Source organism: Onychomys torridus, chromosome 6 (assembly GCF_903995425.1).
Source record: "Onychomys torridus chromosome 6, mOncTor1.1, whole genome shotgun sequence".
Lineage (NCBI taxonomy): Eukaryota > Metazoa > Chordata > Mammalia > Rodentia > Cricetidae > Onychomys > Onychomys torridus.
The window spans coordinates 33,494,006-33,520,215 of record NC_050448.1 but is presented as its reverse complement, the minus strand read 5'-3'; the positions used below and the strand labels follow the sequence as shown (position 1 = coordinate 33,520,215).

Here is a 26,210-nt window from a genome sequence, read left to right as displayed (position 1 = left end):
AAGCCTTAAAACAGAAATTATGCCAAGACAGCTGATAGTCAAATTTCTGGAAACCAAAGAACACAGGGAAAATATTGACATCAGCCTAAGAATAATGACATTTCAGAACGACTTCTCACTGTTCATCAGACTACCGAGGCCAGAAGGAAATGGCTCCAAATTTCTACAGAAGGCTGAAAAGGAAAGGAATAAATACAGCTGATTCTATCTTTCTGTGCCCTTCCCACAAATACGCCCACTCACTCCAAAACCTTGTTCATATGTCACACCACCCGGTAAAGGAGAAGGAAGCTTGCCAGCCATCTGACCTGAAAATGGGATTGTCCTGGGTTCTTTTTAAGTTCAGTGTTGTCAGGAGGGAGAGGGGCAAGAATAGGGGGCTCTGCAGCGCTACTTGTCACTCAGCTTGCTTCCAGTGATGTCTAGGCTAGGGAAAGGCCATGGGGACTGGAGCATGGGCACCCTGCAGAAGGCTGGGAAGGCAAGGATGGCCCTGGCCATTCCAAGGATGGTTGCTCCCTAAACATCTCAATTTTCACTCAGTGAACTCATGCCATATTTTGTGCTTAAATGTAAAAAAAGAGCCATTTTCTTTTGATTCACCACGCAAGATAAATTGCAACTGCCCCCCAATGCTGGGACTGAACCAGAGTCTGGTGCAGCTGAGGGCAGTTCTGTAACATTGAGCTCAATTCCCAAACCCACATGTTGCAGTTCTCATTCTGGAAACATTCACTAGAACATGATCCCGAGAGATGCACTCCTTGCTGCAGACCCAAGAAGGGCAGGGTAGGAGACATCTTCTCATTTCTAGACATCAAACCTACATCTGCCCTTTTTAGCTGACAGAGATAAGCAGCTGGGGCTATTTTCCCCCTAAAACTGCATTTTCTACACAGCATTAACTTTCTAAATGGTTTAATGAGAACTTACTTAAATACTATTATGTATTAAAGACTTTTATAAGAAATCTTACCTAAGTAGCCTAAAGTCTGCAAATTTTTAAAGTAATAATAAATTGGTATTTACACAATGGTGCAAATAAATGTCTATATGCCAACACCCAGATAGTAAGAGACTTACTGAAATATTGAAATTAATGTTTTATATTTTAACCCAGAAGTGCATTGCTTGCCATGTTTTATTTGAATGCATTTTCCATATTGCTAAAGAAAGTTTTACTCAGCTATATTCTTAATATATTCTATTTTCAATCCATTAGTGTTAGGAATTTTCTTTTATGTTTATTTTATTTGCATTTGAATTTTTGCCTCCATACATGTATGTGCACCAGATGCATGCCTAGTGTTGGTGGGAGCCAGAAGAGGGCATCTGATTTCCCAGAACTGGAGTTATAGATGGCTGTTAGCTACCGGGTGGGTGCTGAGAATCAAACCCATGTCCTCTTCAGGAGCAGCAAGTGCTTTTAACCCATGATCCATCTCTCCAGCCATCAGGGTTAGGTATTTTATACCAGACACAGATGCAGGTCAACTTAATCATCGGTGGAGCCTAATCTTTAAACACATGAACTTGTTGGTGATTTACAAAGAGATACACAGAACAGTGTAAACAACTGCTGGCCACTGCCTGGTAAAATATTTATTGTGAGTATCTGGGAGATTTTGAAGAATGGCCTACTAGAAGAGTCTCCCAAACAAAGAACTGCCATCCTCTACTTCACAGACTAAACAAGAAGCTTGCCAAGAGACAGATGGAGAACAGTTTCTCATGATTGAAAACATAGCCTCCACATTCTTGTGCCAATATAGGGGACAGTTACTTATGGCTGAAGAAGACTGGAAACCATCTCCAGGATTGCCAAATTTTGACCACTGTGTTTTTTCTCTGTCCACTGCGACAAAATAACATGAATGAAAGACTGTTTATTTGGGCTCATTACTTCGTATGTTTCAGTCCAGTCAGTTTCTGTTGCTCTGAGGCCCCAGATGAGGTGGGCCGTTCTGGTGAACTTGGAAACGTGGAGGACTTGTCTCAATATTTTCCTCAAAGGCATGCCCTCAGTCACTTCCAATGACCTCCACAGACCCTACCTCCTCAAGTGTCCAGAATTCCAATAGTGACACAGGCTGAAGGACAAGGTTTTAGCTCATAAACCTTCATGAACACTGAGAAGCTAAACTACAACGTTCTCTGAGGTCTGAAGAAGAAGAGAATAGCAAATGCTGTAATGAGCTCACTTTCTTTAATGTTTGAAGATATGTAACCAGCTGTTAAATGGCATGTCCCTGATGGGTGCTGTAAAGTGACATTTCAAACACTTCTCAATATTATTGCTGAAGCAAGGGATATCAGAGAGGAATTGTGAGTGCTTGCCCACATTACTTTTATGTTTTTACAGTTATTTATTGACTTATTTTGTGCGGGTGACTCTTACAGCATGAGCACGGAGGTCAGAGCTAATTTACCTTTTGGAAATGGAAGTAAACATCCAGATTGCTCAACTTTATCATGAACAGATTAATTTGCAAATGACTCAGAATAAGGAGTTTTCCAAATAATTTCATCTGAATGCATTTTATTTTCTCATTCCTTAGTTCAATCTACCAGCTGAATGTAGTTTGCAGGCATTCTAATTCATCATCCTCATCTGTCATCCAAAATCCTTTGAAAACAATGGACTTCCTTTGCTTTCTGAAATGTCTGATGCATGGTCAGCTTACTGAATCCAACTCTATGTTACATGTGGTCTTTTGTCATGTATCAAATATCACGGGATAATATCTTGTTAATATTTTGAAAAGCCTCTTACTGCATTTTGTTTATAATTAAGTTATTCTCTAAACTTTGATCACAGGCTATCCATTCACCTTGTTGATAATTTCAGTTAAATTAAATTATTGCTTACACAAACAAACACTCCTATGGGTTTCTTTTAAGGTATCCAGAAAAGTCTACATTGTTCAGATTTTTAAAATATTTATTTACTTACATGTACATAAGTGTTTCGCCTGCATGTATGTCTGTGTGTCATGTGCATGCAGTGACCATGGGAGCCAGAAGAGGCATCAGATCCCCTGGAACTGAAGTTAGAGCTGGTTCTGAGTTGCCAATCTGGACCCTGAGGGAAAGCAGCCAGCGCTCTTAATCACGGAGCCTTCTCTCCAGTCCCTGTCGTATAGATTTACAAAAAGCTAACCCTTTCTATTACACGGTACCTTAACCATTTGTACACATGCAGATCTACTCTAAATAAAGGTTATCTATTATTGAACTCAATTATTTATAACGCCAAAGAAAGGAACAAAGATTTTAAGATGTAGTGTATTCACAACTGCGTCTTAGGGTTCTAGAGAACTTACCTTTTCGTTTCCTCACCCTTTGATCTGCAGTAATTACTGGACACTTTCATCCAGAATGGATGAGAAAAAGCACATGGCTACACAAGGCAGAAAGCCACACCCATGGGAGCCGAGAGCTGGAGTAAGCAGGATTGAGGCTTTGGCATTTTCAAGAGAGATTCTGCCATCATTCCCTCACATTTGGATAAGCCAAACCACTATGAATGTGAATGCAGAACAGGACTGTGGGGGTAAGGCTATACCATCCATTCTGAAGTTTTGAGTTAGCCAAGAAAGGTTACCTATGTTAGAACTGTTTTGTTTGAGATATGTTCTAATATATTCTGACTATGTTCAAGTCCATTGAGATGTACAGACTCTGAGTCTGAACATGTGCTTGTTTGAGTGGTTATGTTAACCTAACTGCCAATTGTTTACAGCAAAGTGATTTTTTTTTCAAAAATATTTTACTCACTTTTCTTAAGTGAAAAAATATATGGAGGTTAAAAAGCGATAATGTACATGGGTAGATTTCCAGCCCCAAATGACTTCCCAACAAAACATTACATTGTAAGCATTTAAACATCAGCATTTTAAATTCAATTATTTAGAGTATGATTGGCACCCCCTTTCAATCTCCCCTTCCTCTAGGATCCACAGAAAACAGGCCTGTGTTTGTTTTCATATTCACACCCATAAGCTTCAAAGTAGCTGGCCTCATTAAACCCTCAGTCCATAGATTGACACATAGAAGCTAGGAAACTGGCCTTGCTTCAAAGGCCAGTGCTCTACACAGTCTGGATCTTGATTACTCCATGTTAGTGGAAGCAGCTGCCAGGAAGAGAACACTGTCTGTAGTGCCCCAGTGCAGGACAACGATATGGAGTCACCAGAGCCTACGAAGGCATAAATGGGAGTAAATAAATGCCAAGTTGTGAAGATAGGCAAGTGTATGGGAGGGCGCAACCAGAGAGGCTTACTCCAATACCTGCTATATGTAAATAGCTCTTGAAGATTCCTGGCTCTTAACTTTTAATCACAGGATCGATGCTCTATCAATAACAGCCTCAGCTTTATCTGTCAGAGTAGATAAAGGCCCAACTATATTATGGATAAAGCTGGGTGTCAACCAATGATGTATTTTACTTTACTTTATATGCAGTAATTACCTGATTTGTTTATTATAAGAATTTACACTAACATAAAATAACTGTATTTTCATATACTTGCCTAACCAGTGTTTATGCAGTGCCTGACCCCAAACCCATGGGAATCATCTGCTCTTGCTGCTGCCTATCCACACATTTACTAGTGTTGTAGACAGAGGGGACAGTCAAGAAACTGATGCACAAAGCTTGCAGTTTTTTTCTCCAGTGGTCCAGTGATAAAAAGCCTGTGGTGACTATCACCAGACATTATAAAAATATTTTTTGACTTGAAGAAAATCACCCAGAAAATGTATTTTGAGCTCATAATAGTATTGGGGACACTGTAATTGCTAAATATAGCCACATCAAAATGATTTGGTTATCATTGGGTCCATATTTTCATGAGGAGGACAGACCTGAAGTACAATTATCATAAAATATGGCCAGTGCACTTACTCCTGAAATGAGGAGGGATTACCAAACTAAGTCCCAGAAAGAAAAAGTGGGCCTTAATTACCTGGGCTCCAAAATTTGGTGTCCTAAAACAAAATCCATGGTATCTCATAATCTTGTGAAGCAGAAATCTGGGCAAGGCTGTTTCTGCTCCACTGGCCTTGCACAGAAATGACTGAGCAACAGCCTGGCCGTACAGGCATAGGGAGCTTGGGCTTGGAGGAGCTGGGGAGAAGGGTGAAAGTCGGGTGACATCATGCAGAGAACATTGACATTCAGCTAGGAAGGAAGGGAGAGCCCTGAAGATGGGAGTTGGGGATGGATGCACTGCTTCGAAAAGGGACTGGATCGGCTGAACCTCACCCCGGGGAGTTTTTGGGGGCCCCCGAGGTGAGAGTGAGAATGGAATGGACAGTCTTGAAGGTGTCCCACACACAGAGCTCAAGGGGCCTTCCTTTCCACAGTCTCCTTTCTAATGTCGTTCCCACTGAATTGCGACAGAGGCTTCTTCTGGAAGCTTCCCAGAAAAGCTCTAGGCAAACTTAGGAACCATTTTCCTGGGCTCCAAGGAGAGGTATCTTCAGGGCACTTCATCATATAATCTTGTCAAGAATAAGACTCAAGACTCTAGGAAAGTTCTGGAAGAAATTCAAGCTTGGCCCAGTGCCTATTGTCTTGTTTTCCTGTTCCTGGACTTTGGCACAGGATAGACACTTGAAACACCATGAAATGTGTGCACAGAAAGACAGGAGCCATCCCTTGACAATCTAATAGTTCCTAACCAGAGCTCTAGTTTGCTTTTCTGTTTCCATGTGTTCTCTGCCTTAGCAGCTATGGACATGCTTCCTAGCTTCACTTCAGGGGGCCTGCAAAAGGATGGGAAAAGAGACTCCATGCTAGGTGTCCCCCAGATCTAACTGGGAAAATCACTGTGCTTTGAGAAAGCCATGGAGAATGGCAACAGATTCCAGCATTTAACACTGAACTAAGGTTGCAGGAAATGAAAAGCAGACTTTTGCAAACACACAGGAGTTGGCCTCTGAGCAGAGGCAGGCAGGGTCCTCTGACTGTCATTGCAGAGGACATATGCTGTTCTGACTGTTCTCCAGAGTTGACAGGGAAAGAGTGTAATACAAACAACAAAAGCATGTCAACCCCGTTGTGCCTCTGAGGAGCCATCTGTGAATAACAGCTTTGGAACTTGGTGTCAGAATGACAAGTCACAAAATTATCACATGGGCATTATCAGTCCCAGGGACTTTTACTGAGGAGATGTGCGTCCAATAATTAAAATGTTAAATAACCTCCATTTAGAATGAACTCTCCTAGTGTGATCAAAGACTAGGGAGGAAAAGGGATAAGCTGAAAACATTCTTGCCAGCACAACCTGGGAGGACATTCAGGTGTTCAAGCTACAGAGAATTTATTGGGAATTGTATTTGTGTGTTATTAATTTCCAAAGGAGACCCTTATTTTCTTCTTTTCCAGGGGACACAGAATACGGTAAATTCACTGTGGAAAAAAAAAAACAAGCCCTTAATTTTACTCAGTGACAAGTAAACACAGGTCACTAAATATGAACTACTGAGAAAATAGTACTGAAATTTCAGTGTGTACATGTGTGCAGGAGGAAGAGATGCCATGGTTCACAATCATTGACAGATGAAAGGACTGTGTCTGAATAATAAAAAAACACCTGCTAGCTCTTGCTTGTCAATCATCATGAAGCCAGAAGTACCAGGTTACACAGGGAAGCAATTCACCTGAGGACCAAGAGAAAGCATCCAATATACAGTGCAAGTTTTCAAGATCATTGTTATCAGCCCAGTGTTTGCCATGGAAAACTTTTCCTTATACACATATACCTCTTTGGAAATAAACTCCTTAATCATTTTCCTATTTATTTGAATTTATATTAAATATAAGCCAACTACTGTGCCTAATTTAAAGATAAGATTTGCTTCTTTATAATGGGGGGTGTGGAATTGTAATTTTGTAATCAGTGCAGTTGAAAAGCTAAATCAACATTTATAGAATGTTGTAGATACACACAATCACAGGTTTAACTGTGGAAGGAATAGAAAAGTAATTATGTTCAGATAAGGATTAAGAGAAGTTGTTATCTGTCATTTAATTAGCTGCAAAGAAACCCATAGGGTCTGGGCTCCAAGCTCTAAAAGTCTGGTGTTAAATTAAATGTCTAATGACCTGTCATAGTCTGTCAGCTGGCTGACAAGTCCTGAGCAGGCATTTGCTTCCTCCATTACTCAGTGGCAGGCACAGAAATGTGTGATGCTCAGAAAGAAGCTCAGGAGATGCATCTGGGAGTTTGAGATCCATAGCAACAGCAGATATGTGCAAGCATGTGGAGCAAGGAAGCAGAGCCTTGACATTCGGTCCAGGGGTGTCCACTACAGAGCAGCAGTGGAGAATGCACAGCTAGAAGGCCGATCCCTTCTACACATTTTACACAACTCAGTGTGGTTTCATGAACAGACATCCCAACAACTGCCTAGTGCATCTCTTCACTCACAGTCGAGGGACCAAGCCATCAACTAACTGTTCTTAGAAAACTGCCAAGAAGTGAGGTGGATCACCCATTTCTCTACAATTGTATTCCAGGGGTGACATTAGGTAGTAACATATCCTTATGGTAAGATATAGATAGATGATAGATAGATAAATAAATAGAACATAGATGGGTAGGAAGGTAGACTGCTAGATAGATAGACAGGGTAGGTACATAAATGATAGATAGATAGATAGATATATAGATAGATAGATAGATAGATAGATAGATAGATAGATAGATTGATAGGTAGATGCATAGATAGATAGATAGATAGATAGATAGATAGATAGATAGATAGATTGATAGGTAGATGCATAGATAGATAGATAGATAGATAGATAGATAGATTGATAGATAATAGATAAATAGGAAGATAGAAACACAGACAGAGAGGTGGCAATGTCCTCCACTACCTATCAAAAGCACATGGCCTTTTCAGGGATCTTAGTAAAGTAGATCTTTGTTACAGAACATAGCAGCATTTGGAGGCTTTTTTTGTTTGTTTGTTTGTTGTTTGTTTTTTCGAGACAGGGTTTCTCTGTACAGCTTTGCGCCTTTCCTGGAACTCACTTTGGAGACCAGGCTGGCCTCAAACTCACAGAGATCCGCCTGCCTCTGCCCCCCAAGTGCTGGGATTAAAGGCGTGCGGCACCACCACCCAGCTGGGGGCTTATTTTTTAATGAATTCATTCATTCATACTGTAGGAAGTTTGGATTAAACTATCATTAGTAGTAGGAAGGAGTTTATACAATGATAAATGAAGGGCTTTGTCCAGCTCTGGGTGGTTTCTGCTTTGTTTTCAGTGTGTAAAGGTGCATCACCCATGTGTCCGCTGACACACTCGCCTTAGGTGGTCTTAGAGCTGAAGACTTTTTTTGTTTTGTTTTGTTTTTTGAGACAGGGTTTCTCTGTGTAGCTTTGTGCCTTTCCTGGAACTCGCTTTGTAGACCAGGCTGACCTCGAACTCACAGAGATCTGCCTGCCTCTGCCTCCCAAGTGCTGGGATTAGAGACGTGCGCCACCACCACCCAGCAGGGCTAAAGACTTTGATCCTCAGTCCCTCATACCTCCTTTAATACCAATATTATATCTTGATCATGAAATCTAGGAACATAAAACCATAACTCTTGGATGCAAAGGAGCTTTAGAGTTCTGGGATTGGTTCAGTTCCCACACTGTGGACTTGTCTAACTGATACAGATCTTCACATTTTCTCATTCATTTTAATAAGGGCTAGATAAAGGAAAAATGAGAGTTTAGCTGAGGGGCTGATCAAAAGTCGGTTTCTGAAGTGTTTATCTAAATTGTTCTATTATTAATAAAAACTTGGGAGTCAGATATTGGGGTAGAAACCTGATAGAGCAAGAAAAGAGCAGAGGAATAACCAGCTGACCTGTCTCCATGCTTCTCAGATCACAAGGGCCAGTGACTCTTTCCAAGCCTCTCCCTATTACTTCCTGTGCCTCCCTATCATATCCCGGGTCCTCCAAAATCTCTACAGCTAATTCTGGTCAGCTAGTCATTGACTCCACCCCCCATTCAAGGTTAACTTTATTAATATTTTTGGCGTGTCACAGTATGATAAAATATCCTGCAACAGGTTTCTACCCTTCTCCCTTTACCAACTATATTAACTCATAAGACCAAAACCCGTTCAAAGCCACAATGATACTGACAAACTTCTGTCATGGAAAAGGTAAATTAAATATAGATGCCCATGCCATTTACTCTGTGGAAATCATTTTTCAGCTGACTTTGCAAAGCCATCAAGAGGTCAATCTGTGATGTTTTCACTCAGCAGGATTTACTTCTTTATTCAATGTTAGTCTACAGTACTCTGCCTCTAGATTAGTTTTTCACATTGTTGTCAATGATGTGTGACTGAATGTAAGGAAGATTTGGGCTATGCAAATGCTCAGGGAATCTGTCAGGCTCTCCACACATATTCAGGGATGTTACAAACATGAGGAATGACGGCATAGAAGTCATTTTAACCTTTGCAAATCCTACCACCTTAAAGATCCCCAGAGACCAAGTGACAAGTTTTCTAAGACATGTCCTCAGCTGTGCCTGTCTCTTTTGCCTAATACACAGGAGTTCAGTCTGGCTAGGGATTACCTGACTTTGCTCCAGCACTGTGAGACTGCTCATTGACTGGACACTGGGTTTCTAACCCTGCTCAGAGGACACTCTCTGTCACAGCTGAGTGAGACCAAGAGGATTATGGTTTGACACATACAATAGGCAAACAGGAGAAATTTGTTTTATGGTGATATTTTATTTGTACTGAAATATGATTTTATTTGTATGTTAATAAATAAAGTTACCTGGGGGTCAGAGCTAATAGCAAGCCACAGCAAGAGCCGGGCGGTGGTGGTGCATGCCTTTAATCCCGATCACATGACAGGCAGATCTCTGTGTGTTCAAGGATACAGCCAGCATGGAGACACAGGCCTTTAATCTCAATACCAACCATAGAAGACCTGGAGGTCTGTATAGACAAGCAGTGACAAGGAGGTCATGTGGTTGGGTTTACAACCAATGAGAAGGCAGAACAGAAAGTCAATAAAAAGACAGATACACAGGAAGTAGGTCTCTTTCTAAGAGGAAGGACAACAGTGGCAGCAAAAGGTAAGAAAGGCAGTTTTAAGTCTCAGCTCTCAGCTGCTGCTCTGATCTCTTGGGCTTTTAACTCTGCATTTGGCTCTGTGTTTCTATTTAAAAAGACTGTTACATCTACAATGTTTTGCCATTGTGATCTGAATTTGCACCCAGAACCCAACATTTAGTAGGATAACACTTGACACTATTTAATTCTCTGTGACTGTAAATACATAAATAAGATAAAAGAAAACCCAAATAGTTCACACTGCTTGTTGATTTCAAGATTTGTGTATAGCAATTACTGCAATAAAGTATCCATGCCTGGTGCAAGGTAACACTCATTTTACAAAGGCAAGATTCATACAGCTTTGACATCTTTAGTTTAATTTGCAGAATCGGGCAGATTCCTGGCATGCAAGATACTGGAATTTCTTTTGACATCTAGAAAAGCATTTGAACACATCTTTGGTCCACTTCCAGCATAAATGATATTAATGTAAGTGTTACTCAGTTTTTGTCAAGCTGACACAGGCAGGAGCCATTAGGGAAGAGAGACTCTCAGTTATGAAAATGCCTTGATGGACTGGCCTGTGGGCAAGTCTGAGGGCATTTTCTTGACTAATTATTAATTATTGTGGGTGATCTCAATCCATTGTGGGAGGTAGCACCACTGGGCAGGCGGCCTTGGGGGATATATAGATATAGATACAGATACAGATACAGATATACATAAAGATATATATCAAAAAGCAGACTGAGCCAAACCAGTAAGCAGCACTCTTCCGTAGCCTCTGCTCCAGTTTGTGCCCCCAGTTCCTGTTTTCTGTCCTGACTTTCCTCAGGGATGGACGATGACTTGGAAGTGTGAGATGAAATAAGCACTTTTCTCCCCATGCTGCTTTTGCATTGTTTTATCAGACCAATAGTAAGTAAACAAGGACTATGCATGAATTCCTAGGATGACTATTACTGAGGTTATATAAACACTACCATTTAATCAGACTAAACAACCAGATAGGGAGATGTACACAGAACTGAGAGGTTCTTCACTTCACTCGGATGTATACATTCCTGATCAACTACAGAGGCAGTTAAGATGGTGAGCAAGACAGGAACGGACACTTCTAACACAGCCTAGAGGAGAAGGAGACACAGGAACACAATGCAGTGTAGGATGTACATAATAGAGATGTTTTTGGGGGAGCAAGATATGTTTTTACAGTAATATATTCCTCATACAATCACCAACACATTAACTCCCTGAAAGGTTTTAAACTGATATTTTCGGTTAACATTCAGCGAAATGACTATCCTAAGATGAAACCCATTACTTTGTGTACAAGTTAGGATGTTTACTCCAAAGAGAAAATGAATTCCAGGGGAAGTGGCCTGTGAGCTGAGAATTCAAGAATAAATAAGGATTTAGCCAGCCTGAAGATTAATGGGAATGTAATGAGACATAGACCTGAGGCACACCTCAAATTTGTTTTAGGCTAAACAAAGGAAAACCTATAATAAAAACAGAGAAGGCAGGGCATTCCTCTAAAGCTGAGTTTCATTTAAGACATGTGGTCTTGCTCAAAATTTTTAAATCAAATATCTTGGAGTCAATATCTTCTGGATAATATAGAAATATGTTTCATAAAATCCAATTTCTGATTTTGAAGGGTATACACAAGAGTAAAATTTTATTATGGATATTTTTATACTGCTATCAGTCAAACAATGTCACCTTGCCTCTCCAAAACAGTCAACCCCAGAAGAATCTGCTCTCTGATACCGAATGAATGATTTCATGAACAAACATATAAGAATTATTGTTGATTCCCTTCTCCACTGATATATCTAGAGATGAAAGGAGAAAATGGAAATGTGATGTTTTTAAGAAACATTCCTCTAAAAGGCCATTGCTAATTCCTACTTTCTTATTACAGGCTCTACTTATTCCATCTTTCATCTAGGTGTACCTGCAGGTCCTCTTACCTCCAAGATCACAGCTGCATATTAGCAGCGTAAATGGGCATGGAGAAAGGGTGTTAGGAATGATCTACCACCTGGATGCTGACAAGCGTCAAAGGGACTCAAATTGTGACTTTTGTTCCCCAGACTTTGAAGGCAAGCTCACTTTGTGAAATCATGAAGCATTCAAAGAACCAAGGTAAAGAAACTGATTTGAAGGAGGGACAAGACCTATTTGTATCGGTTCAGTTTGTTTACTGTCTTTCTTAACTGACTATAAGGGGTGTGGCAGAGCTGAGTGGTACCACCACCAGGACCAGTGCCCTGAACTCTGCCTGGAACTGGTTATGTGGAATGTCTTCAAAAAGTTTAATAAATGAAGGAATGAATGAAAGATTAAGCTGCACTAAACTGAGTTGTAAGCCAACATGCATAAGGAGATGCATATATACGAAAGTCACATGAAAATACTTGTCTTGGACATTTTTAAAAACAAGAATTCAGTAGCTTAGGGGATTAAGTCTCACTAAAGTTGGTCTCTCCTGAGGATATTGTAAAGCAGTTTATCCAAAGTTTGTTTCTGGGCTTTCAAAGAGTCACTGGGCTGAAGGCAAAGTTAAAACAGGAGGAGCAAAATCAGTGTAGGAAAAAATGATGATGATGATGATGATGATGATGATGATGATGATGACAACGATAAATCTGAGCTGACTCAAGGCTGCTAAGATGAACATGCCAGCCGAGCAGACTGCCTCTTTGCCTCTTTGGTTTTTGTCTTGTGGTTTGAACATCTGGATGATATTATGATGCTCACAGTATACAGGGAAAAATAAACACTGCACAAATGACCTTGACAATCATAAGTCAGTCCTATATCACCCCTGCCCCCCAACCCTAGAGAAAACCAAAGAAAGGCAATCACTGTGCTGTGGTAACAAGGGATCTTTAAAACCCAACCCAAAATATGACTCCCACCCTCACCTTACCCCATGCCATAAGCTACATGTGCACAATGGATTTTCAGATTTCACAATGGTATTTAGAACCTCCAAAATCATGTAAAATTTTCAACACTTCCTCTGGCTGCAGCATATTAAAATTGTTTTAGTTTATTTTAGACATTAGGTCCTTGATTCTTACACACAAGGACCCCAAGACTCAAGTCAGCACCAAGTCAGTGGCTTTTGAGTCGGAGGAAACACACAGAGCTACTGCTCCCATCTCTCTTGGTAGGGAATTCAGTTAACGTCAGGTGCCAAGAACCAGACAACAGTCAAAAGCCAAAGAAGCCAGTTCAGGTATCCTGAGTCTGGAGCATTTAGTAAATAGCAATAGAAAAGCTGACACAGAACAGGCAGTGCCCAGGAGAAAAGCAGCTTTTAAGACGGAGTCATCTCAGGGCTTGAGAGACTGCTCAGCAGTTTAAGAGCCCTGGATCCTCTGCAGAATGCTCAGTTCTCAGCACCCACATGGCACATGGTGGCTCACAACCATCTGTAACTCCAGTTCTGGGTGATATGACTCCCTCTTCTGGCTTCTGCAGGCACTGTATGCATACAGTTGCACATGCATTCAGGCAAACACTCGTACATAATAAAATAAAAATAAATCTTAATAAAAAAAATAAAATTGACTAGTCTCTTTTCCTCCACCCATCATTTCTATACTATGTAGTTTTCCTATATCTTGTTTAGGAATAGATAATTACTTTCTTTCAAGAGTGAAAGAGAACCAATATTTTAGGAGATTTAAAAAGTCTTGAGAGGGCTGGAGAGATGGCTCAGAGATTAAGAGCACTGGCAGCTCTTCCAGAGACCCTGGGTTCAATTCCCAGCACTCATATGGTGGCTCACAATCATCTATAGTGGGATATGATGCCCTCTTCTGGTATAAAGTTGTCCTAAATGCACATAGAGCACTCATATCAATCAATCAATCAATCAATCAATCAATCAATCAGTCAGTCAGTCAATCAATCGTAGGACTAGAGAGATGGTTCAGCAGTTAAGAACACTCACTGTTCTTCCAGAGGTCCTGAGTTCAATTCCCAGCAACTACATGGTGGCTTACAGCCATCTGTAATGAGAGTTGGTGCCTTCTTCTGGCTTGCAGGCATACATGCAGACAGAATACTGGATACATAATAAATAAATAAATCTTTAAAATAAAAATCTTGAGAACTGGATGCAAATAGAAAGTGTGACTGATACAGATGTGAGTGGTCTAGGTACATATGTGAGTGGTCTAGATATAGGCATTAGTGGTCTAGGTATAGATATTAGTGGCCTAGATATAGATGTGAGTGGTCTAGGTACAGATATGAGTAGTCTAGATACAGATGTGAGTGGTCTAGGTATAGATGTGAGTGGTCTCGGTACAGATGTGAGTAGTCTAGGTACAGATGTGAGTGGTCTAGGTATAGACATTAGTGGTCTAGGTATAGATGTGAAATGGTTTAGATTTCTTCATTGAAAACATCAAAATCTACCAAAATTCCATTGGAAAGTTATTCCCTATAGCTAACTCTTAAGGCTCCTATTACTGACAGATCACGAAGGTAAGCAAACACGAGAACACGCCAATATATTCATTTACTGTTGAACAAAAGAGTCTTTCTGTATTAATTCCTAATAATACAATCAAGTGCAATAGTTTATAATTAATTAATAGTCCTCACACCCACCCACATGTTAGTCCTCCTATGAAATTATAAGGAAAATATTTCAAATATATACATATATGAGCAGTAAAAATCAATTGTATTAAGTAAATGAGGAAACTCAAGAAGCTCTGTGAGTGACCATCAAGAGTCTAGAGTCTAGACTGACAAGTTATAAAGGGTAGAGTCAAAATTCTTCCCCGGGTCTAGGGGAATCCAAAATTTGTTAGCTTCTCATCATATTACAAGTGAGCGTACATGCTTTCTCGCAGATGCCAGAAGCAACTTCCAATTATTGAACCACTTACCACTATTTTCCAGTGTGGAGGTAATTATGAATCTGGCTAACATGAAATGTCACCTACTTACAAGAGAATAAAAACGCTGTCAAGTGTAACACAACTTTGACGTAGCGCTGGGTTGTCAGGGATGAGATTCCATCTCATTGATGGATCATGTCTGGCAACACTCACCTCTTTTTGACGGTACTTAATGGCTAATTTTAGCCTCGCAAGATCATTTCCACTCTGCTCTTCGATCAGACTATTGTCATCACGGTAATTAAGAATGATTTCCAGCTCTCTGGAACTCCGTGTCTGATCTAGGAGGTCCTTAGCAAATTGTTTGCATTGTCTGGACAGCTCCTCATATTCTGACTTGAATTCATTCTCTACCTTGCTCAGTTCTTGCAGCTCCCAGCTCAGTTGAAAGGCAGTAAGGAAAGGGTCTTCGCTTGACAGGGCGATGAGCGAGGGACTGGCCAATGCCTTGTAGATGTTGAGCCTGGACCTTGAGTGCCTGAGGCTGTCCACATCCGAGCTGGAGACACACTCGACACAATTACAGCGGACCTCATGGGGTCTGGGCACCGAGACACCTTTCTGGACCAAAAGTTTGATTATCTCATAATTATTTGTATGTGCGGCCAGGATGATAGGTGTAATGTCCGGAGTGAATTCAGAGAACTGCTTATCGAGGAGAATGGGAGGCACCTGGGGAGAGAACAAAGCAGAGTTGTGGGTGCATGCTCATTTCTTAAAGCTTCTGAATTCCAAGCAGCCCAGGGCAGCTGTGCTAAGCCAGGACCATAAATCATTTGTCATGTTTCCTTGCAGGGCAGACTTTTTTCCCAAAAAAAGAAGAAAAAAAATCAAGAAAAAACTTAACCTTATTATAATAAAATATCCTCCCTACAAAATAAATTGTGACTTTTTTCTAAAATATTAAAATAGGTGGCCATGGAAAGTGTTTACTAGATGAAAAGCCTTCCTTACTCCTAATTTATTTGTAAGCAGATAATCTTTTCTTTTCCACAGACACTGACTTAATAATCAAGAAATAAAATAAACTGAAAAAAAAAAAAGTTCTTTAAAGCCAAGATCCTGGGTCTGGGGAGATGGCTCAGTGGTTAAGAGCACTGGCTGCTCTTCCAGAGGACCCAGGTTCAATTTCCAGCACCCACGTGGTGGCTCACAACCATCTGTAACTCCAGTTCCAAGGGGTCCAGTGCCTTTTTCTGGCCTCTGTGAGCATGAAACACACATGGTGCAACACATACCTGCAGGTTCATGCAGAGTTTGAATGTTCCCCTTAGTTTTACCATTAAAGACAATGGTGTTTCTAACTGGGTTGTTTTAACATCACACAGCCCTGGAGTTATGTGCACACACAGAGACTGTGTTCCCTCAGAGAGCAACTGCTGTTCCCAGAAGTCATCCACATTCTTCATGGTGAAGCCATGTGGCTCCAACCTGAGGTGCACAGAACTTTCAGAATTTTTAGTCTAATACTTTACCCAAATTTGGAAATATCTGTCATTCGAATATGAATTTTTGTATACTAATAATGTAATAGACAATTTTAAGAGTGAAATTCATCAAAATGTGACATTTACCCAGTCTGTCTTTGTACCTGTGTATACAGAATTCGTTAGAATATGTCATACTTACAGAATGAAAATGTGCACATAGTATTATTTTGTGCATCACAGATGTCAAAAATAACATCCATATTCTTGCTTTGTTTATTTGTTTTCAAGACAGGATCTCACTACATAGCTCTGACTGTCCTGTAACTCACTATGTAAACTAGGCTGGCCTTGAACTCACCATTCCTGGCTAGTATCCACATTCTAACATGGGTGTTTTTCTTAATTGGGCAAGTAACATGTGAACAGGTTTCTAACTCTGTTTCGTGTAGAATAGTTTGCTTCATAACACGAAGTTTCCATGACTCAAAAATCTTCTGCATGCTCTAGCAGACAGTACAGGAATGGAAGTTTTATCAAACAGGCACTTTTTCCTAATCAAAATTACTTGGGTTCTGTGATTGCATTTTGTTTTCAATGTAATATACTAACACATTTTTATAAAACCTCAGAATATAAGTACTTTTCCTCCCCCATACATGCAGATTTCTTTGACTTTCTAATTCAAATCAATTTAAACTTAATTTTAAAATCCAATTAATAGATGTTATTTAGAATTTGAAAATGCATACACACACCCAAGTGTACACAGGCATATTTCTGTGTGAGCTTACACAAAAACAAGTGGCTTTGATATGAATGAATCAGTTAATGAACAGATGGATGGACAAATGGATGGATGGATGGATCACTTAGGTTATATCTTATCCAATCAAATTCAACTGTATCATTTCAGGGCTAACCTACTGTTACAAATGAGTAAGAGGTGTGCAGATTGCCAACATGCAGCAATGCAACTCTGGTTTCAGTGTAAGCTAAGGAATTACGAGCATGCCCACAGCCAGTCCATGAAGCGAAGATGGTGGGGCCCTCTGAGCAGCTACAAACTGAAGCACACTAGCAGTTTGACCTGACATATGATGAAACTTTCTTCTAGGAGCAGGATGAAAGGCAGCTGAAAGTGAACTGACCACCTTTACATGCTTATTGCTCTAAATGCAGAGCTCTTTCATTTGTGTGGCATGAACTCACAAAACCCAAGGCTGCTTGTGGAGCCTAAAGCAGAAAGAACACTATTCCAAATAAAAATTGTTGTGCACTGTGTAGGGAAAAATAACAGGTATATGTAGTATGTACAAGCATATATGTGTACATACACTTCTCTACTAATATCTTCAGTGGAAATAATGCAAAAGTAATTTAACTGATTGTGAATTATTGATCAGTATATCAAAAGCATGATATAATAATAATGCCATAAAAATTGACTTTTTTTAAACCTAGATTCATAGTTTAAAGGAACTGCATATTGGTCATTTAGGAACTAGAAAAATTGAAATATCATAAATCTCTTCGTAGTTCATATATGTGTTTTTTAATCTATCATATCTTAAGTTGAACTATTTACATACAGGTAGCACTTGGTGGGTTTAAACAACACATGAAATTGGGAGGTACAAATGGTTGGGGTGGGATGAACCAGAAAGGAGGGAGTGGCTGTGGATTTCATCAAAACACCTTATACACATGTATGAAATTTGCAAACAATGAAAAGTGCCTTAAGTCCCATTGAATTGAAATCAAAAAGCAACTCCATGGAGGGTTTTTATTGCAAAGCACTGATCAAGCAGTTCTCATTTACAGAGGAAACTGAAAAATTAGACTTTCAGAAAAGGAAAGTATCATCACATTTAATTTTTGAAACAATGCAGTTATTTTTACTGAAGGAAAGAATATTCTACCCTTACAGAATTGTTAGACACTATCAAGTAGAAAAAGTAGACCATAACATATATGCTGGGTTTCTTCATAGAGGAAATATCAGGCAAATGTCCCATGTAAGTAAAAGAAATTTAAGGAGAAATCAAAAGCTAAAGGAACCATAAACAGCAACAAAGATTTCTATTCCAAAGAAATGTTCAGTCTGTGGAGAATCGACCGGACCTCTGATGTGTTAAAAACAATGGCACAGGCTTAGACATGGCTAAGATCCCACGCTCCCACGGTTTACAAAACAATGCATTTAAATCATCAGAGTTGCAGACTGGATGAGGAAAGAAGCAACAGTTTTGAGTATTCTCACTACAAGGAAACCACAAATGACTCAGGTGCTGGCTCTGCTTAGCGTGCACACTCGCTCCCTAAACTTGAATAATCATGCATGTCAAAACTAAATTGTAAGAAGGAAATGAGGCATATCTGCCTCTGACAGCTCACAAGGTTCTGTGCTCAGTAAAGCTACCACACCCTGTGTTCGACACACTCACAAGGTCCGATGCAATGTGCATGGAGCAAAAATCAATGAGTTTCTCTAAATTAGCAATATGTAAAGCAGAATGTATTATACAGAGAGCTTTTAATACGGAAAATATTAATGATAAAATATATAACAACGATGGATATGGTAAAGAAAATTAAAAACCAGGAGAAAAAGTAAAATCACATTATCTGGAATAAGATCCAAACATGGAATAAATCTATTGGCAATAGATGATGGTTAACAAACAGACCCACAACTAGCCACAGCACAGAAAATCAGGCACAGCAGAACTTCCAGCCTTAAATGGGAATATAGGGAAAGCTTGACTTCTTCCTTTCCAATTTGTATCCCCTTAATCTCCTTATGTTGTCTTATAGCTCTGGCTAGAACTTCAAGTACTATATTGAATAAGTATGGGGAGAGGGGACAGCCTTGCCTTGTTCCTGATTTTAGTGGTATTGCTTTGAGTTTCTCTCCATTTAATTTGATGTTGGCTGTTGGCTTGCTGTAGATTGCCTTTATTATGTTTAGGTATGTTCCCTGTATTCCTGATCACTCCAAGACCTTTATCATGAAGGGGTGTTGGATTTTGTCAAATGCCTTTTCTGCATCTAGTGAGATGATCATGTGGTTATTTTCTTTGAGTTTGTTTATATGGTGTATTACATTGACGGACTTTCGTATGTTGAACCACCCTTGCATCCCTGGGATGAAGTCTACTTGATCATGGTGGATAACTGTTTTGATGTGTTCTTGGGGTCTGTTTGCCAGTATTTTATTGAGTATTTTTGCATGAATGCTCATGAGGGAGATCGGTCTGTAGTTCTCTTTCTTTGTTGCATCTTTGTTTGGTTTAGGAATCAGCGTAATTGTAGCCTCATAGAAGGAGTTTGGTAATATTGCTTCTGCTTCTATTGTGTGGAACATTTAAAGAGTATTGGTATTAAGTCTTCTTTGAAGATCTGGTAGAATTCTGCAGTGAAACCATCTGGTCCAGGGCTTTTTTTGGTTGGGAGACTTTTAATGACTGATTCTATTTCCTTAGGGTTTATTGGACAATTTAAATGGTTTATCTGGTCTTGATTTAACTTAGGTATGTGGTACCTATCCTGAAAATTATCCATGTCTTTTAGATTTTCCAGTTTTGTGGAGTAGAGGTTTTTGAAGTATGACCTGATGATTCTCTGGATTTCCTCATTGTCTGTTGTTATGTCCCCCTTTTCATTTGTGATTTTGTTAAATTGGATGATCTCTCTCTGTCTTTTGGTTAGTTTGGATAAGGACTTGTCTATCTTGTTGATCTTCTCAAAGAACCAACTCTTTGTTTCATTTAATCCTTTGTATTGTTCTCTTTATTTCTATTTTATTGATTTCAGCTCTCAATTTGATAATTTCCTGGCATCTGTTCCTCCTGGGAGACTTTGCTTCTTCCTGTTCAAGGGCTTTCAGAGTGTGTTGTCAAGTCACTAGCGTGAGATTTCTCCAGCTTCTTTATGTGGGCATTCAGTGCTATGAATTTCCCTCTTAGCACTGCTTTCATAGTGTCCCATAAGTTTGGGTATGTGGTATAGAAAATATGGTACATATACACAATGGAGTAGTACTCAGCAGAGAAAAACAATGACATCATGAGGTTTGCAGGCAAATGGATGGATCTAGAAAAAATCATCCTGAGTGAGGTAACCCAGACTCAGAAGGACAAACATGGTATGTACTCACTCATAGGAGGATACTATATGTAAAACAAAGATGACTAGACTGCTACACAACTCCAGGGAAGCTACCTAGAAATCGGGACCCTAGGAAAGACACAGGGATCACCCAATGACAGAGAAATGGATGAGATCTACATTGGACAACAGTGGGAGTAATGAAGGGCAAGTTTTGAGGGAAAGAAAGTTAAGGGGTGCAGGAGATCCCAGCTGGATCAAGAACAGAAAGGGAGAACAAGGAATAACAGACCATGATAAATGAAGACCACATGAGAACAGGAATAGGCAGAGTGCTGGAGAGGTCCCCCGAAATCCACAATGATACATCCTCTGTAGACTGCTGGCAATGGTCGAGACAAAGCCTGATCTGACCTAGTCTGGTGATCAGATGGCCAAACACCCTAACAGTCATGCTGGAACTCTCATCCAATAACTGATGGAAGTGGATGCAGGGATCCTCAGCCATGCCCCTGGTGGAGGTCCATGTGTCCAATTATCGAGAAATAGGAGGGACTGTAAGAGCGTGAATTGTTGAGCCCAAGACTGGAAAAAGCACAGGGACAAATAGCCAAACGAACGGAAGCACATGAATTATGAACCAAAGGCTGTGGAGCCCCCATCTGGATCAGGCCCTCTGGATAAGTGAGACAATTGAATAGCTTGAACTGTTTGGGAGGCATCCAGGCTGTGGGACCAGGACCTGTCCTTAGTGCATGAGCTGGCTGTTTGGAACCTTGGGCTTACACAGGGACACTTTGCTCAGTGTGGAAGGAGGGGACTGGACCTACCTGTACTGAATCCACCAGGTTTAAATGAATCCCCAGGGGAGTCTTGGCCCTGGAGGAGATGGGAATGGAGGGGAGGAGAAGGGGGGAATGTGGGAGTGGGAGTGGGGAGGACAGGGGAACCCATGGCTGATGTGTAAAATTAAAACACAAATATAATAATAATAAAAAAGGGAAAAAATGGGAATATATACCTCAGCTCCTCCTCCCAAAGCTCAGAGATCATTGAGGAAGTAGAAAGACTGATGAGCCAGGGGTGGCGTATAAATACAGGAAAGAGTGTCTGCAGGTAACAGCAAGGCAGCTGCAACAGCATGCACAGTACCCATGCAAGCCTGATGAAAAGAGGAGGGAGGAAGCAAATCCCACCCCCAGCCAAGGAGCTATGTGCAGTGCTGAGAGAGGGAGGTCAGTTTTCTCTAGGAGTGTAGCTTCTGGTAATCAGACCAATGGCCATTGGAAGGCTCCACATTTAGGAACACTTGGTCAGTACAAATTTATCTTGGTAGATTTTTGTTTTAATTCTTCTCTCATATATTACATCTTGAATGTAATTTCCCCTCCCAGTCCCTCTGCCCACCTCACCCGACCCACTCCCCTCCTTTTCCTATAGAAAAGGGCAGGCTCCTAGGGATAGGTTTCTAAACAAAAGACACAAAGTTGTATAGTAAAGGGGGTACAGACAGTGGGAGAGGGGGTTGAATATGGTTGAAACACACCGTACAAAATTATCCAAGAATTAATGAAAAATAAATGAGTTTACCCAATAGAAATGAGGGAAATATAAACATGCCTGATCTATAAAATATGGAGAAAATCACAAAATCATCATTATGTCAAGCTCCATAAAATATATGTATTTTATACCACTTTTATATTAGAAGTTGATAGAATGATAAACACTAGTTAATATGGAGAAATTATCTAAGAATAACTAAAAATTGTGATCCAGAATATGCTTCAAGAATATAGCAAAAAACGTGAATTGCTAGGACAGTTACTTTACAGGAATGATCCCTGAGGATTATCTATAATACCTCTGCATGTGAATAGAGGAGCTATACTCTTAAGGAAAAGCAGATCATTTATTAAATGACACTAACGGTTTTCAACCTAAACTAAATTAGGTATCTAATTCAGTTTATAACATTAAATTTGATATGAAGTAAATATTAAAACCAAAGAGCAACATAATTTTAGAAAAATAAATAAATAGTTATGTAGCCCTGGGGTTAAGGAGAAATCTTTCAGAAAAAATGTAGACATGGAATTGAAACCTGAATATTTTATTATTCAGTCCTTGCATGCAGAGTTGAAAAATCCCAAGTATAATCTCAGACAATGAGCTAATAAACAACAGTAAAAGACACATGTAACACAGGATCACACTTACTGTACCCACTACCTAGAGTGGCGGCGAACCTAGAGGAAAGTTCTGTGCCAGGGAAGAGACACAGGCATAGCTCTAAACATCTTCCTCACAGGAGAAAAATCAAATCAAATCAAAATGCCAGGCTATTTCTCATTAGGAAAACACAAAGGAAAACTAATCATTTATTTATTTATTTATTTATTTATTTATTTATTTATTTATTTATTTATTCTTTTTATGTGTATAAATGTTTTGCCTGCAAATATGCCTGTGCACATAAGTTCTGAAACCCACACTTTCCATGCCCAAGAACCTTTCACCCAGACAGGCATGACAACAATATTTCACTAAACAATGACCCTCCATAGCACCAGGTTCTGTATCCAGATTCAACAAAGCACACATCAAAAGCTTTTGAAAAAAATGTTTCTACTGGGGATGGAGAGCTGGCTCAGGGCTTAAGAGCACTTACTACTTTTGCAGAGGCCCTGGGTTCAATTCCCAGTATCCACATGGTGGCTCATAGCTGTCTGTAACCTCAGTTCCTGGGGATCTGATGGCCTCTTCTAGTCTATGTATGCCCTGAACACACATGTGCACAGACATATATGCAGGCAAAATGTTTATACACATAAAAAGAATAAATAAATAAGTGAATGAATAAATGTTTTTGTAATATGCATCTACACTGAATATATACAAACTATTTTGGTTATTCTTGCTCCCTAAGTAAGAATTCTAACTAACTGTGGATAATTTATACTGCATTAGGTAACATAAATAATCCAGAATTAATTTGAAGGAGCATGTATAGAGTTAATATGCCAATGCTGTGCCCTTTCATATAAAGAACTGAAGCATCCCAGAGGTCACCCATGCTAGGAGAATCCAGTCTCCTACAGATAACAAAAGGAGGCTGTGTCACTGTTTGTCATGATAGAAATTTTGGAATCACTTGCATGTTTTTCAAAAGATAAACCATTTGAGAAAAGTGTAGCACAAATGGCACCCAATGGGTTGGCAAGAGTTTCCACTTAAAACTTGAGAAAAAAGATTCTAAAATGGTGCTAAAAACAGCTTCCTAGTTGTCTCTCCCAAGTTAGCGTCAGCCTGCAGGTTTGCACTACTCTATGGCAGATTCATGGTGTATGTGCAGGCTTGACCTAAGCTATGTTACACAGAGGTATCTCCAAGCTGCATACTATGCTGTATGTTGGACATAGTTTTTGCTAGTTAAAAAAAAAAAAGAGGTTTCTAGGGCTACACGCTGCTTTGATAAAAGCATAGACCCACTATTTCTGAGAGTTGATGGCTCCCAGAGCTGGTGGTAAATGTACTACTGCCATGTTGGGAAGCTGAGGTGGGCGGGGCCAGCAGCCACAGTGCCATTTCAGTCTTAGAGTTTAAAGCAATAGGTTCACAATAAGACAGATTCAGATGGAATAGTTTACAATGTGTGTAAAATATATGTAGGCTTGAAAGGGACAAAAAAGGAATATACACAGTTACATAAAGAAATCGTTTTTAAAAATAAAGTCTTTAAAGACCCAGTAAAGGTAGTATAAAAAATAAGCCATGTAAAGATGGATATTACACAGAGAATCTGGATTGTGTTGTCTTTGGGATTTTTAAATGCAGAAAAACATTTGATTGTAAAAGTTGTTGCATTAAGCCAATATGTATATTTGAAAGGTACCTTGACTTCAAAATTTGGATATAAAGATATGTTGCTTTGGAAAGGAGATTCTGCTTTGGTTTCCACAGAAAGCCAGAGGCTATGAATTTGTTCCAGATTAAGATACATCAGGTTTGACCAGCCACGATCCCCTGAAAGGTCTCCAATGACACCATGGTCCAGATGATCCAACGTCCAGAATGGTTTCAAGGCAACTGGCTCAGACGATACACCCTCACGGACTACTCCATAATCCTAAACTTTTCTTTGTGTCCCCATAAGATACAGCATCCCTTCCAGCAGGAAGTAGTAAGAGAAGCTACACCCAAATTCCCAAATATAACAAGCTGGCTTTGGAGATGGAATTGGCTCACTCCTCTAAACCCAAACATATTGCTTAAAAAAAAAAAAAAAAAAAAAAAAAAAAAAAAAAAAAAAAAAAAAAAAAAAAAAAAAAAAAAGGTTGAGAGATTCTTTTGTCCCATATCAGAAGAGCCCTCTGGTGTGGGACAGAGAAAAACCAATATTTTCATTTAAATCAGGTTGATTATAAATGTGATCTCTTTCTAAAGGAAAGGGGATATGATACAGATATGATAGGATGAATGGGTAGATTATTGAATCTACTTTTAAAAAGCAAGTTGTTTAAAATGTTTTACATTGCTATGGATTTTAGTTTATTGATACAAGTTTAAACTTAATTTGTTACACTGTATATATATATTTCTATTCTCGTTTGAGGTATTATGTTTATGTAACTCATTTATATTGTAATGGATAATTAAGAAATACAGATTAATAATTAGTCTTCTATGATAGTCAAACTTATACTCATGTTGTTTTCTAAGTATACATAAATATAATTCAATTAGGTAGGTAATCTTCAAACTTCAAAGACCTACAGAATATGGCATTTAAAATGTTTTTAAAATTTAGACTTTCTGGACAATGAGACATGTCTGTTCCTGGCAGCATCAATTTACATCAGAGAGGAGGATGGGCATTGAAGACACTCTATATGGAGTTTATCTTCTTCTTGGCAAAAGAAGCCATTTGGGCAAGAAACTGTTCTTGCCTGGACTGCTTGATCGACTGGACATACAGGGCCCATAGGAAGGTGACCACTGAACTTTGCTTGGCAAAATTGTCCTTCAGGTTCCTGCTTTGCAGAGGACATTCTACAGGACACAGAGAGAAGTGACTGAGAAACTCTAGACCTGTGGGCTGAAGAAAGATGCTCCAACTTTACAAAGAAACTTTAGATGACTGTCCAGGCTACCAGTGTCTCTGTCTACTGATGCAAGACTCCTGGAAGTTGCTTGTGTCCTTCTCCCATTTCTCAGGTAATATTATATCCTTCTGAGGTCTTTGATGTAGTTTAAGACTAGATAGTTATAATTTCCTTAGTTATGATAAAAGGCAAGTTAGATTGAAGCTCACAAATATAGGACAAATATGATATCTTCTTTAATTTTGCCAAATACAAATAGACTAGATGTTGTAACTGTAATTTTTGCTTGATAATTGTTCTATGTAATTTTACTATGTGAAAGTTAAAACCTTCCTTTTTTAAAAAAAAAGGGGGAAATGCTATGGATATTGCCCTGTATAAATAAAATGTTGATTGGCCAATACCCAGGCAGGAAGTATAGGCGGGACAAGCAGAGAAGAGAATTCTGGGAAGTGGAAGGCTGAGGCAGAGAGATGCTGCCAGCCAACACCATGGGAAAATGTTAAGATACTGGTAAGCCACAAGCCACATGGCAACTTTCACATTAATA

At 39.5% G+C, this 26,210-nt stretch overlaps 1 protein-coding gene across 6 annotated transcripts in view; it reads right to left on the bottom strand.

Annotated features, from left to right (window-relative positions):
- Nucleotides 1-26,210, bottom strand: part of Trpc4 (transient receptor potential cation channel subfamily C member 4) — a 186,156-nt gene that overhangs the window by 90,283 nt on the left and 69,663 nt on the right. For 5 of the 6 annotated variants that reach the window (XM_036191200.1, XM_036191198.1, XM_036191201.1 and 2 more), the window contains one exon: nt 15,172-15,690. In XM_036191200.1, the coding sequence (XP_036047093.1) occupies nt 15,172-15,690 (519 nt within the window). Of the gene's footprint in view, nt 1-15,171; nt 15,691-26,210 lie in introns of those variants that run through there. The other variant, XM_036191204.1, reaches the window with a different exon arrangement.